The 15,008-nt window shown below is 37.3% G+C and overlaps 1 protein-coding gene across 1 annotated transcript in view; it reads left to right on the plus strand.

Moving 5' to 3' along the window:
* The window catches only part of HMGCLL1 (3-hydroxy-3-methylglutaryl-CoA lyase like 1), a gene marked incomplete at both ends in the record, with an annotated part of 72,401 nt that extends 57,951 nt beyond the window's left edge, over nt 1–14,450 (plus strand). Inside the window, 2 exons of the mRNA XM_079550373.1 lie at nt 10,333–10,458; nt 14,337–14,450. Of these exons, the coding sequence (XP_079406499.1) occupies nt 10,333–10,458; nt 14,337–14,450 (240 nt within the window). The remainder of the gene's footprint in view (nt 1–10,332; nt 10,459–14,336) is intronic.
* Between the last annotated feature and the right edge of the window lie 558 nt (nt 14,451–15,008).

Here is a 15,008-nt window from a genome sequence, read left to right on the forward strand (position 1 = left end):
GGTTGGGTTTTTTTGTGGTTTTTTTTGTTTGTTTGTTTTTGTTTTTTGGTGGTGGTCCTTTTTCTTCCTTGCAGTGGTTTTCATAACACAGATACCAGTGAGGAGAGAAAAAAAAAAAAAAAAAAAGCAGCAGTGTAGCTGTTGTAAATATTCTACAAAATGTCCATCTGAAGCCCCTCAACCTCTGGTAATTAGAGGCCATACTGTGGAGATTGACAGGGTAAATTACCAGTTAATGTTTACACAACAAAACATATGCCCAGTACAATATCCCACACTGATGTTACTGAAACCAAAGTCCGGAAATGTACAGTGGAAACAAGACGTGGTACTTTTCTTGTGCCAACACAAACAGCAATTACAGCACAGTGTGAGAGAAGTCATAAGAAATACTACTGCATATCAGTAGTTCAACAAAGTCAGCACTTTTGTGTAATTGCAGGGGAAAAGGGCTGAAAAACATTACAGAACTCAGCAAGAAATGGCCCTTTATACTTTTAAAGTGATCCTTGATAAAACAATGCTGGGGTCATGAGAAGGCTACTCAGCCAATTTTGCTTCACTGTGGGATCCATTGACATCTGGCTGAGCTGCGGAAGCTGGAAAACTTCTTTAATATTCTCTTGACAGTAAAATGGACATGTGGAAAACATTCTAATCTGTTAATCTTTGGTGCTCCTGAAGAAAAAGGACATTTGGCTTTATACTTTGCGATGATAAATATTAAGTCTCCAGGTCTAGCTGTAAATAAGTTAAAAGTATTAAAATGGAGAATGTATTTCTTCTTTTCCAAATATGGGAGAAGATGGATATGCACCTGTGTAATCCAGATGATGTAATAAATGCCAGGAGTTTTTTCTAAGGGTAGTTTACCATACGTCTTTGGCAATTTGCTCTTCTTTATGGTGAATATATTTAGTCAATGAATAATGAGGAGTAGAATCTCCAAACTTCCTTATATCCTACATACTAAAATAGAATAAAGTATTTTGTTCACTCAGGGGATTATGAAAATAGAAATATGAGGGATTCAAAATAGTAGTTTGTCTGAATAAAAGGCTGCACCTTTTATTTGATAGCATTGACTCTACAAATCCTTTTTGGCCTGACCTTTGATATGGAGTAAGGTTGAATGATGGAGATATGCATTCATTTAACTTGAGGTAGCTTGCACAGTTCTTCATTACTGTCATGAGATGAGAAGAGCAATTATTTATCACATAAAGAAGTGACTGCAGTGAGCTTATACTATGTGTTGTAAATATGAAACATATATTGAAAAAGGCAAACATGGGAGAACAAAACTAGAATTTCTGCACTTTTTTTTTTTACATTTTGAATTAGTCTAAACAACTAAAACAATGCATAGAAATAATACATTTATTAATTTTATGAAAATTAAAGTGATTTTCTTGTTCAAAGTAGCAAATTATATTATTGTAACACATGTTCTGTGCTGGAAATGTCTGTGATTTCATTTACGTATCTTCTTTTACAAAATAAATAGCCTTGTAAAGTAAGAAAACTTGCCTTCCTCCTCTCTTTCCCCTTACCCCCCCTAAAAAAAAAAAAAAAAAAAAAAAAAAAAAAAAAAAAAAAAAACAAACAGAACAATTGAAAATATGAAAACAGACTTCTATTCCCTGATAAAAACAGGCCTTTTTCTTTCTGCCTGCTTATTTGGGAATTATGGTATTTCAGTGATTGTTACTGAGATCTGCCAGAGGCATCAAATCTGAGTTCCAACTGCAGGGTAGAATTATTTTAACAATCGTAATAGTAGTGATACAGTCCTGAAGTTCACATCCCTTCTCAAGCGAGCTCCCAGTGAGGAATAATTTTAGTAAAGTAAGAATTAGTCCAATCTACTCTTGGAAGACTGTGTTCGCAAGAGTTCTATGCTTCTAAAATAGGTTCTTTTAAGAAGCTGGCTTTATTGACAGGACTTTAAATGTTGCTGTTGCCTAAGGGAAGTGCAATAAAATTTGATTGAAAAGTTTTTTTGGGGGAAGATGATGTTACAGACATTCTAGGCTTCTCAAGGCACGTGGACAGACCCACCAACATCCTAGTGTTTCTGAAATAGGTGAAAGCTTGAGCTTCAGCAGAGTATTCTATTTAAATCGGTTTAGATCAGTTTTGTCTGTTGAGCTTCCCCAGCTTCCATGCCAGTGAGGCAGCAGCAGTTTCAGACCACGAAGACCACACATGCCGTATGGGTGATCAGCTCTTAGAGAGCTGATAGGATCTCCACAACACATCTGGAGATACCAGCCCCGGGGATTTTGGGGAGGTCCCCGTTTTTGCTGGCGGGGTGGCAGGTGGGTGGGATTTCAGAGATAATATGGGGAATGAAAGTCAAAACAAAGTGGTTTCTGTGGGTGGGTGATGTTCCTGGCTTTAGGGGAGTCAGGTGCTGCTGTGTGAGGGCTCTGGCTGAATTAAAGTCAGATGGGATTGTAATTGCTGTTACCATTCCTTAAGATACCCTGTTGTTTACATACTGCTGTATAGAAGTATCTTTATTCTGTTCTTCCAGCTTTTATATAAACACCATCGTTGCTACAAATCAGTTTTATTGTATTTATATCTATGTTTTCAGCAGCCCTCCTACTCTTTTTTCTCACGTAGGTACAAGCTAGCATCCTCTGCCACTTAGTGCATCCTGCTGGAAGCATTGTGTATACAAAGTGAGGGAAATTAGACCTCCAGGAACAGTTTTTGGCCACCCAGCTCAAGCCACAGAGTAGATCAGCAGAAGCTGGTCTTCCAGGAACTAAAAAAGGCAGGAGCTGGCTGATGCTAATCAGGAGTGAATGAGGAGATTGAAAAATGTATAATTTCTATCTGAAGTACAAATATCTAAAAAAAGGGCAGCTAAGATAGATGAACTAGATTATATGATCCCTAAATTTAGGAATAATCACCCTTTTCAGGCACTATGATACTCGGGTCAGATTTGCTATTTTCACTGAATTAATATATTCCATTTTTTCCACATCCACTTAAAATACTAGAACAGTGCCTTTCTTCTGTCCACCATAGCAGCACTTACCATTTTCAGTATTGTAACTTACAGTAAAATGCATTCCCTGCAGCCAATATCTCAGCCATTCATTTTCTTCTGTGGCTCCAATCTTCAGTCTGCTCTAAGCTGATGCTCTGTAATTCAGGCATTATGATAATTCAGCCATTTTATCTCAGTGGGCACATCTCTGCTCAGCTTATCCTCTGTGAGACATCCTTGGCAAAATGAGTGGGTTTTGTTTCTTCATCAGACCTTCAGTGTCATCTGTTCCAAACAAGGTTTCTTTAATCTCAGCTCATTCTTTCTCTCTCAGAACAATCCTCAGAAACTTTTCCATCAATTTAAGTAATCTTTTTGTCTTCCCTGTTGATTCTCAGACCTTTATTAATTTACAATGTGGGGGTATGTGAGGAGTCGGGAGCAGCCGTTGCTCCCCCTTCCCCTCCTCTTTATCTAGTGAGGATGTATCAAGCTGTAGCCTTGTATGTACATATTCATATGTAGTATGAATTTGATGTAGTATGTGATGTAGTATGTGAGAAAAACCGTGTGGCGTAGGTGTTATGTGTCCATAAAATGTTTCATCCTACCCACTCCACTGTTGCCCATAGCTTTTCTTCTCTTACTCTTTTCTTTCTGATCCCAAAATTATTGTTTTGTTGCCTCCTGACTGTACAAACTTGAATCTATCCCAAATTTTAAAATCAGATTAATTCAGAAGATGTAACAAACAGACAGTGTGAAACCACCAGAGCTTTAGCTGAGAACAGGAATTTCTGCTTCAAATCTCCAGCAAGCAATCTGGAAAATCTGGCAATGCCCTGGGTTGCTTGGAAAGGGAGAATGGAAAGCCATTCAGTGCCCTTATGATCATCGCATCTTCATGGGTCTGGAAGTGTGTCTTCTTTTTCCCCCTGCAGGGTCAGTAATCCTTAGCAGGGGAGCATCTCTAACGTACAGCCCTAAATAAGCAAACTAAAATGTCCTGTAAATAAAGAGGAGTGCATATACCATAAAGAGAGCAAAATGTGCCTGCAAAAGCAATGCTAGTGAGATCAATAATAATAGTAGTTTTTGAATTTTCAGATTCTGAGTAGGACTTTCTGAACATTTCAGAATCTCAAAATTCCTGACAAAAGCCATTCTCTCTTACATTTAGTGGCATTGATCCCTCCAAAACATCCAGGAGGCTTCACTGAAGAACTGGATCCACAGTACAGCGTGCTGTAGGCAGTTGGTGAGATGTTTCCCGTAGAGGTGATGCAGTGTAGGGCAGAAGCATGACTTTTTGTAGTTTCAGAGAGAAATTGCTCCCTAGTTCATTCTTTGTTGAGAGTGAACATAGTCAGTTGTTGATGCCTTGACTGTCGGGCATTTTAGATACCAGGCTGCTCAGGCTCCTGACAGGGAGGTGAAGCTTTCCTCAGCCCAGGCTGTGTGAGCACTTAAAGTCAGTGTTACTCCTGTTCCACATTTGAGAGCATAAAGCTACAAGAATGTCTCCAAGAAGCTGGTGTTAGAATTATTGAATATTAGCATAACAAAGCATTTTTCTTCCCCAAAACTTGTTCTCGGAAGCAGCCAACTCCATTTTTCACTAAAACTTTCCAAAACAATACAGCCTGAGGCAGAGACAAGGCATGGAAAATATAAGATCCAGCAGTTAAAGGCTGACAAAGTAATAAACAACTGAAAGTAGGGCCTTATGATGGAAAGTGTTAGGGAACTTTAACTCTAGATGTCATTGCCAGCTTTGCTTATAATAAATGTGTCAGTAGCAATATGAAAAGATGTGTGCAATACGTTAAAGGAATGCTGTTTTAACCTATTTTATGTAGCACGTCTGCCCACAAATTGCTTACATCTCAGTATGTTTCAGGAGAAAAGGATATATTTTTTTTTGGCTGAGCATACTAATTTTCTAAAGAATGAAATGTGAAATAGTAGATTTTAATGTAACAGTGACACCCTGTGGGCAGTAGTGGTGCAGTTTATTCTCCAAAGCATTTTCTTTTGTGATGCCTTAATTTTTAGCAAGAGAGGAGTAAGAGAGAAGCAGAAGGGAAATGCAGTTAGCTTTCCACAGGGAGAGGTGGCATCGCATCATGTTACTTTATGTGTAGAAATACATGCTTCTAATTTTTCATATACTAAAAAAATATTTACTTATGTTGTCTTACTGAAGTAAAAGGGGATGACAAATCTTGATTTTAGTCATTTTGAGAATATAACTCATAGAAAAGTTTCTGTGGACATTCTTACAAGGAGTTCTCAGAATAGCTATATCTTTTAAGTACTTGATAAATGCAATTGATTTTAAAAAAAAAAAAAAAAAAGTTAGAAGCCAGAAAAAATGGGTATATGTTATGGTTTCAAAATCTCATAGTTTAATTATTTTTTTATGATGGACCTGGGTTATTGCTTCTGAATTACAGTTTATGCACCCCTCAAGTTACTGATGCTGATCTTGCCATTTTTAAGAAAGGGAGAAACACATTTCTGTCAAGTGAAGTCAGGTTTAAAGATGGGTAATGAAGAAGGCTGACTGTCACAACAAGAATTTATGGGGAGTCAGTAAAGCAAACTGAGAAACACGAAGCATTTATTGTCCACTGGCAATATTGGTTTCCTGTTAAAATTGGCTATTTGACAAAGGTGATGAATTGAATTCCCTGCTCTCTCTATGGGGAATTAGGAAGTTAACATGGGACAGAAGGAAAGAGCTTTCTGCTTTCTATGGAAAGTAAACTGATACTAGCCAAAGCTGAACTTTAGAAGGTCTTCAGGAACTGCTATCAGGAATTTAGTGATAATCAAAACTGTACAGGTCTTTAGAAAGATTGGAACATTTGAGCGATCCTGGAAGACAAGCCATCGTTCACCCACGTATATCCTTATGTAAACAGCTCAGTGAGTGCTTCTCTTGGATGCATTCTACGAAATAGCTGCAGGGCAATGTCTCATGAATCTCAGCACAGCTCAGTACCTGTCAGGAAGTGACAATGAGACTGTGGGCTTTTTAAAGATCTCGTATTGACAGTGAATGTTTTGCAAGCTTAGATTGCTGAAAGGCTTGAAACTCATTATCTCCTTTAAAACCCTGTCAAATATTGTACATGTGATGAAGGATGAGGCCTTATTTTACACTTCATATCAGTTTTTTTGCTTTCCTTTTAGAGCCCCTTCTGCTTTTAAGGGCTGCAAAAGCAAAATAGCTTCATAGCTGCTCAAACTTGCAGAGAAGTTATTTATTAGGTGCTATTTCAGACTCTGAGCTTGGACAGGCTGTGCTGTAATATTAACCTCCAAATTAGTTAGTAGTGCTGCTGAAGGATGTTTTCCAACATCTGTTTTTAGCACTGTTAGAATGGATCTTGGAGTATGTGTTAAGTACTTTTTGAATGGGGCCATACTGGAGATGAACTGCAGCGATTCTGCACATGGATCAGAAAACACATTGTAGATGCCTATCACTGAAAGAAGTACCACATGCAAAAGCAGATGGATGCTGCTGAGCCTGATGCTTAAATAGCAGTATGGTGCAGTAGGCACTCTGAACTGTTGTAAAGAGGACTTTAAAGAACAGAATTCTAAAGGCAGAGACCCACTCACTGCATATTAAGAGAAATGACTTGAAGTCGTCAGATTTGAATTTAGTCAGAACTGCTGTATTATATACATTGTTAAGACCTTCTCTACAACTTGCCGAATGTTTAAATAGCACATCCATCCTAATGCAGATACAGACAGAGACAAGTTTATATCCTGCTTCTCAGTGTCCCAAACTAGCATGAAAGCTGCTGTTTTGGGGCTGTGAACTATTTAAAACTGTGACTATGCTTCCTTCTTTCTCTGTTTAGGCAAAATAGTTGGTCCTTTAAGTGAGACTGTCTCCCAGTAATCATCTGTCATCTGGAGATTGTTGCTACCACTGCTTAGCCAGTTAGAAAGCTCATGCCTACATAGGCAAAATGGAGCTCACTCCATTTTACGGTTTAAGTAGTTTGAACTGACCCAGTGAGGCTGCCTGAGAATCCTAGGATCTGCTTAGACAAAGATGTGTATTTCGTTTATGTTGCTCTGATATCCTGTACCCCTCCATATGTTCACAAACCCTTCCAACAAAGAATAGTAAACATATACTCCAGTGATATGGACCTTGCACTGCAAATGTAACATTACAGTGGCATTGTAGCTATCTGTACAAGCATATGTGCATTCAAATGCTAATTTGTCACCAAAACCAATTCAGTTGATATTTCTCCCATGTTTGCTCAATGGCAAGTGTTTCATGAGATAATTCACTGGAATTAAAAGATGACTTTTCATATGATACTAAAGCTAGTCCTCAGTTTGTTGATCTTTTTTTAACAGCTATGATGTCTCTCAGCACATAATTTACCTAAAACTTTATCACCCTGTGAAAGTCTAACCAAAAAAAGTGCATCAAGAAGAATTCTCTGGCAGTTAAGACTTAACCTGGCAGCTGGGGAAACTCCGTAAAGGACATGTTCTTCTAGCTTTTCACTGCTCAACAGACATTTCTGATGGAAATATTTATTTCTGATGGGAATCTCAAAATCGGACTGAGAGAGCAAGCATGGTTGGAGGATGCACGTTTGCATTGAAACAGCACATCTACATTGTAATCTCTCTTTTTTTTTCCCTAAACCTTCAGTATGCCTGAAAGCTTTCTGGTAACAGACCTTAGCTGTGGTTTACAGTTGGACTAGATGATTTTGTAGATCCTTTCCAACCTCGTTATTCTGTGATTCTGCGGGGATGCTTGCAAGCCCATCAGTTGCCGCTTTGGAGCTCGAAGCAATGACATCCAGAGTGAATGTATGAATCGTAGCAACTAGTGTGAAAGAAACAGAATTGCCAGTTGAAAGCTATCACAAAAGCATACCCTCTGTGTATTGGACACAGATGTGTTGTATAACACGTTTTTTTGACCGGTGGGTTACACAAACAAAGTGTGTGACAAGTGACTGAAATGTGAAATGTGTAGTTCGGTGATTCACTCCATAATTCACAGATTAGTATACTTTTAAGTACAATATCCCTTCTCAGAAAGTCTCATTGCGTGAGCAATATGAAACAGTATTTACTGCCTTGCCTGTCATGGTTATGTTCCTTGTCTCATTTGAGGTCTTTATTACAGGTTTTTAGCAACTACCTAGCTCGAGATAGTGTTTCCCCTTTTAGAATGGGACATAGCACAGCACTTCATTGGATTCCTCTTTTATTTTTACTCTCCAGAACTGCCAGAATTTCAAAGAGCCAAATTTAAAGGCCAATGACAGAACTATAGAAAGCACTGTTAGAACTTAGAGGCAAGTACAACAAAACCCTAGGGAAGTTTATTTCAGAACCTCCCACATGAAGCTGATGGGTATATTCGGAAAGGGGACTTCGCAATTGCAACATCCAGAACTCATCTTTAGTCAGCCTTGCCAGGCAGTTGTATCTGTGGCTGTGAAGGAGAAACTCAAGCTCCCAGTTTAGCCTATGAGGATGGTTAAGTACTTCTATGAATGCAAGCAACAGAAGTCAGCTTGTACTGCAGTCAGACTCCTAAGCTGGTCTTAATGACTTGCACATGTAAACAACAGAAATAATTTAACCTCTGAATTTCTCAGGATTCAACATCAAGGTTGGGGTAAAAGCTTGTCTGTGCTCAAGAATTCCTGTCCTCATTCTGGGTGCACCCTCATCCAGTCTGTCTAAACTTCTGGTGCATGTCTGACTAAATTGTAGGTGGGTAGCCCTAGTGGGAGGGAACACACTAGTGTGCTTAGGGTAGAGAGGTGCTGGTGTGTCTGAAGAGCTGAAGACCTCTCTGTCTGATACCATTGCCTACCTCTTGATTATCTCTAGATCTTGAATGCTTCCAAAGGTATCTGATCTACAAGGGGAGAGAGAAAGAGCTTTCTATGGCAAAGTAGGCCCAGTGGCTAGGATCACATGCCTCATGTAACAGAAAAAAAATGCTTCCTCATTTCAGCTTTATTCTAAAATCTGTTCACTAAAAGAAGAAATTGAACAAAGCGCTGGCACTTACAGCCTCGAGTTCCTTGCCCTGTCTGACCAATTTCTCTGGAAAGGCTTTATCCCTTAGGAAATTCAATGTTATCTATTGGGGAAAATCAATAATTGTTTTTAGTGCTTTTTATTGTGACTATCCTGAGTGACGATCAGGAGAGAGCAAGAGATCAGTAGGTTGGAAAACCATCCTAACATAACCTTAATCCAAACTCTTGCCTGAATCAGAGAATTATGAATTAAAGACAGTTGACTATTTTTTAAGTCTTAATTTGAATTTGAAAGTTTAACATTGTGTTAATATGCTACATGTGTTTCCTTAAAAAGTACTCAAAGTAAAGATCAGAACCTGTACCTACGGAGAGCTTCTGTGATACCCAAACTAATGAGTAATTTCAAGCAACTTAACATTTAACAATCAGATTTCAGAGTGCTGTGCTAGGGTGTGAAATTTAATGGGCTTGGGACTGTGTATTCTTCTAGGCTTCTGAAGATTGTAAAGAAAGAGTCAGAGTCACCAGGATGCTGCTCTTTACTGCTTTTTTTTTCTTTTCCCAGTTGTTTTGAACTCAAACTTTTTTAAAACGTATCCCCAAAGTAATTCTTCCTGACATTGAAGCGTTCAACTTGGTGAAAATATCTCAGTCTTCATCTAAACCAAAAACTAAGAAAATGTTGAAAGAGTTGTTAACATGGTGATTTCATTGCCTCCAATAAGAGAAACCAGAAGAAAGTTAAAGGAAAGAAAATGCTATTACTGACACTCCTCGTGGAAGGGCAAAACACATTTTAGAGTATTTATGTACCAAAATCATTGAATAATAAATGATATAAATCAGATGCTAATATTAAAAGTTCCAACTTGCAAAGATTTGTACATATGCTTAAAATTACATATTTGAATAATGTATTGATTATGTTTAGTTATTAGAAAGCCTTTACAGACTAGATACTGGCTTAAAAATAATGTGGAGATGTAAGGAGAAAGATACCATAGAACTATGGTTGGCTCTAAAACAGCAATCAGTTATCTGCCAAAATCACACATAAGTTCTCTGTTCCACATCCTGTGTTTGGAGAGTTTTACATATAAAGATGTCAGGACTAAGGCTGTTGTAAGAAACTTCCTCTGAGGAATGCCTCCATTTGTGGAGATGTGTATTTATCTATGGTAAATAATGTGTATAATCTGCTACTTACGAACAATTACAAATAATATTTGTTGATAGTGATGCATTTTTGTGTTTGTTATTTTCCAGATGGGAGTTGCTGTAGTGGATTCGTCTGTTGCAGGTTTGGGTGGCTGTCCCTATGCAAAAGGTGCTACTGGAAATGTGGCCACAGAGGATGTGGTATATATGCTTAATGGTCTGGGGATCAATACAGTAAGTTATCTTGACTTTGTATTTAAGACTTTAAAGCATTCTGAACAATGATGCTATGCAATAAAATATTGGAAGCAAATGGTAGTTTTTTGCCAAGGCAGTGTTTTAACGTGGCTTGTCAAAACTTGAATGATGTTCATGAGCAATCTAAATCAGAACTGTATTTGGCAGGGATTTGAATAACCCCTATTTCCTTACCTTGGAGATATGAGGAGCACAGTAGCAAATGCTTAGAGTCATTCTATTGCCTCAAGTAAGATAGTTTGGTTAAGTCATGGTTGGACTCGATGGTCTTTAAGGTCTTTTCCAACCTGAGCGATTCTATCGTTCTATGATAGCGAATTTTTACTAATTTAAGCCATGCAATGATTTTACCTTGAACTTAGACAAGAAGGAGCTGACAAAACTGTAATGTCTGTGGCTTGCATTTAAACCACTTCAAGAAGAGCTTGAAGTCTGACGTCTGCCATGCAAAGATCTAAGTTAAAGGATTTGTCTATTGAAGTTCAGTATGGCGTTCTTTCTAACAGAATTGCTTGACATAATAGAATCATGGTACTTCCTTCTGAAATTAACATCCTCTAAGCATTGTAAAATCATATTCCGTGCCTTACAGAATTCACTGTAATGATCATCTACTTCCATGTGCTTCTTAGGGTGTTCTGGTTAGGTGTTGCATACCTGTTCAGAAAAGTTTTAATCTCAAGTGTCTGCTGTACAAGTGGACTCAGTTTTGAATTGTTCATAGCTGATTTGGGGTGACTTTTTCATGAAGACGGTGCACATTCTTTTAAAATAACAGTTTGAATGAGGAGAAACCATGCATTTTAGTTTACATTGCTCTGTACGCTTAAAAAGTCTTTCAGAATATTCTTTGTCTGGGGAGAATACCCACTGACTTTTCCGATTGACTCCCAGCAAAAGAAATCAATTGAATAAAAATACTAACTGAAAGAAATGCACCTTGTTCCAGTCTGGTTGATAAGATTTACTAGTCTATGAATGATGTGGAATCTAGCTTATTCTAAAGGCTAATGCCAAATCCCATGAAGATAAATATCTCATCCTCAAACATTTCGTGCTCTTTTTTTTAAGTTTAAATTGTGAAATAGCAAAGCATGAGGCTTTGCTTCTTGACTCTTTTCTGGCCCATTAAAAAGAGAGTGGTTTACTGGATGAGAGACAAATCTGTGGATGTAGACAGAGTTTCAAAATTCTTATTTTAGTATATGAGCTTTGTTCTTTGCAGTCTTTGTTGGTTTTTGTACCATGGTAAAATAATAATTGAAAAAAATCTATTAATATGTCCGTTTTTGTATGATGGTATAAAAATGAAATTATAATTACTAATGCTGACCATTTGCAGAGCTCCTTCTCTTGTTCCTTTCAGTGATGCACTAAAGCACTAGTTTTGTTGACTAAAGTCATGTAAAGTGTCAGCCAAAGGATGGGCAACATTTAAGTGCATATTACTGTGTTCAGATTGACTAGATATATCAGAATAATAATTAATATTTTCTATATACTGTTCTTCACATTGCCTAACCAAGAAATGATGCATGAAATAAATCTCTAGAAGGATAAATGTGAAATTTACAGCATAGTCTATCTACAACTGATTGGTTGTACCATAGTAAATGGACAGAAAATAATGTCATAGATCATTCATGCTCATGAAGGGGAGCAGATGGGCTGATGTCAATCTACTCTCTGTTGACCAGCGATAGAACCCAAGGGAAAGGCATGGAACTGCATCAGGGGAGGTTCAGACTGGATATCAGGAAAAGGTTCTTCACTTGGCGGTGATCAGGCACTGGAAAAACCTCCTCAGAGCAGTCATGGGGTCATGGCACCAAACTTGACAGAGTTCAAGGAGCATTTGAACAGCGCTCTCAGATGTATGATTTTTGGGTGGTCCTTTTGTGGAGCCAGGAGTTGGATGCAGTGATCCTAATGGATCCCGTCCAACTTGGGATATTCTATGATTCTAAACTTTATAGGGACCCTATAAAGTTTAGACAATTTCTGTATGGTTCCTGTGTAATTATAGTAAACAGTACTTGTGCTTACAATGCCTCTGAAGTTTGGTTAGCAAACAATAAGCCTTTCTCAGAAGTGACTAAATACTGTTACCCTCATATCCTGACAATGAAACCGAAGTTCATGCAGATAATAGACTTGGTATTTATGAGTGCTGAATGAGAACCATTTAATTGAACTCAGCAAGAGTTAAAGAACTGTGCTTTTTGGCAGATGCTTTTCTGATGGAAGTAACTTTTTCATGCTCATCGATGCTATTGGAGAAACTTGTTTCCGTGTTTCATGGTAGCATGGAATAATTCTGAATATACGAAATGCTTACCAAATACACCTGAGTACATGTCTGAGCATCTATCTGAAGGCATTGTTTTGACTCAACAACCTTACAAATATCTGTCACTGCTCTTTTCCTACATCCATCTGTGAGCTATGCTTTTAGATGCTGGGATTTGTGCCTTCACTGTAATCCACTTGGGTTCATGACACGTAAGAGTGACAATTTAAAAGGCAGATATGCTTGTGTTCCATTTAGTGATTATGAAATGTAAATATGTTCCTTATCAACATGTATCATGTTATTCGGTGTTACAGTGCTGAAAATGTGATTTTTGTATAGTTTTGTTTTCTTATTTTGGCATCTTACATAACCTAACCACTAAGTATGTCTGGTGGAATGTACCTTGCTTCTTCCTAATAAAAAGCACAGATGCTCTTAAGAATTTTGAGACTGTTATGTACAGTAACTAAAGCTGAGTAATGACCAATGAAATAAAAAAAGTATGAGCTGAAATTACCCTTGTTATAACTCTTTGAAAATTAACAATAAGTTTGAGGTGGTGCTGATTACTATTGGAAATTAGTCTTTTTTTTTTTTTTTTTTTTCAAATTAAAAATATTTTGATTCCATTTTTGTGAAGTATTTCCTGTACTCACTAACATTTGTAGCCAACTCCAAGAGCATAAAAGACTAAGTTTTAATGTAGAGCGTGGAAGTATCTTTTAAAAATTCTAAGCAACTAAATGAGGTTTTGGTATAAAGTGCAATATTGTGAGAATGTCTTTTTGGTGTAATAAGTCTTGCACTCTTTAGTGCTGACTGACACACTACTCCCAGTTTTGTGTAGCTACTTAGTGTATTGGCAGTTGAATGTCTTGTTTTGCATCCCTTCTATTGGCTTTACTGGTTTCTAATTCCCAGTCTTTGGTGCAAGAGCTTGAATTATTTATACAATCTAACTCTAAAACTTCAAGTGTACATGAGTTGCTCAAGAGACCATTTTAGCTAGGACCGATCTAGCAGCTGCAGGTTTTTGCTCAGTTGGGTTACCAGTGTAAACTGCAATTTTGCACTGAGGGGAACTTTTTCAAGAAGGCTTTATTTGTTCAAGAGAATGCAGAATCCTGTTTCTCACTGATGTTATTTGCCAATAGATTTCCTCCATTTTCCTGAAATGCAGATGGAATACTTACAAACATCAAGTTTTTCAGCGCTTGACGATAAGCAATTGCAGCACATATTTAGACAATGTATTTTTCTTCCAACTTCTAGTTATTATTCTGATTCTTTATTCCAGATTCTTTTGTGTTTGAAATTTATTACTATAGTATTTGGTTCACTACCATTAGAGTAAGAGATCACCCTGATAGTGGTAGAACTTCCCACCAGCAGGAAGCTGTGATTGTTGTGCAAGTCACCACAACTTTACTGAGCTCCATTAATGACTTATGAGTCAGACCCTTTCCAAAAATTAGACCCTGGAGCAAAATAAGATGACATTTAAGCATTTTCAGTGTGTGTGCTTTTATTATTATTAATGATTTTTACTTCTATTTTTCAGGGAGTCAATCTTTATGCCGTGATGGAAGCTGGAAACTTCATCTGTACAGCTCTGAACAAGAAAACAAATTCAAAGGTTGCACAAGCTTCCTTCAATTCTAGAACTATCAAGTAAACGGATTTTCTTTGCAATTACATTTGTCATCTACCTTGACCAAGGACACATATATCAAGAAACCAAATATAAGAAAACCATTTCAGCAAAGAACTAAAATAGAAACCAGATATAACTTTCTGTTATGGAAAGAGTTTCCATACTGTAGTGTCTTGTTGAAAATTGTCTTATAAATAAGTATGAAATAAATGACTGTCATAAAGAATGCTATGCTTGGTACTTATACAGGTGAGAAAACTGTATAAACAGCAGGTCATTTTATCATGCTTTAAGTTGAATTTTGTTTTTTGAGTTTTCTTTGGTTGAACTGGTTGGAAACAGTGAATACATAGTTAACTTTTAATCAAGATGACTTTTAGAGCAATACAAATATTTGCAGTAGTTTATGAGATCCCACATTGTGTGTGGCCATTCTCTTATGTGTTTTATTTATTTGAGTCTATATTTTTCGTTTGTCAACTCAGTTCTGTTATGAACACAGATCCAGATCAGAATTCACCATAAGAAATTTTTAGATACAGCACTTTTGTTATTGTGTTTTGTTTAACATCTGTTAAA

This window comes from Tetrao urogallus, assembly GCF_951394365.1.
Source record: "Tetrao urogallus genome assembly, chromosome: 2".
In the NCBI taxonomy this organism is placed as follows: Eukaryota; Metazoa; Chordata; class Aves; order Galliformes; family Phasianidae; genus Tetrao; species Tetrao urogallus.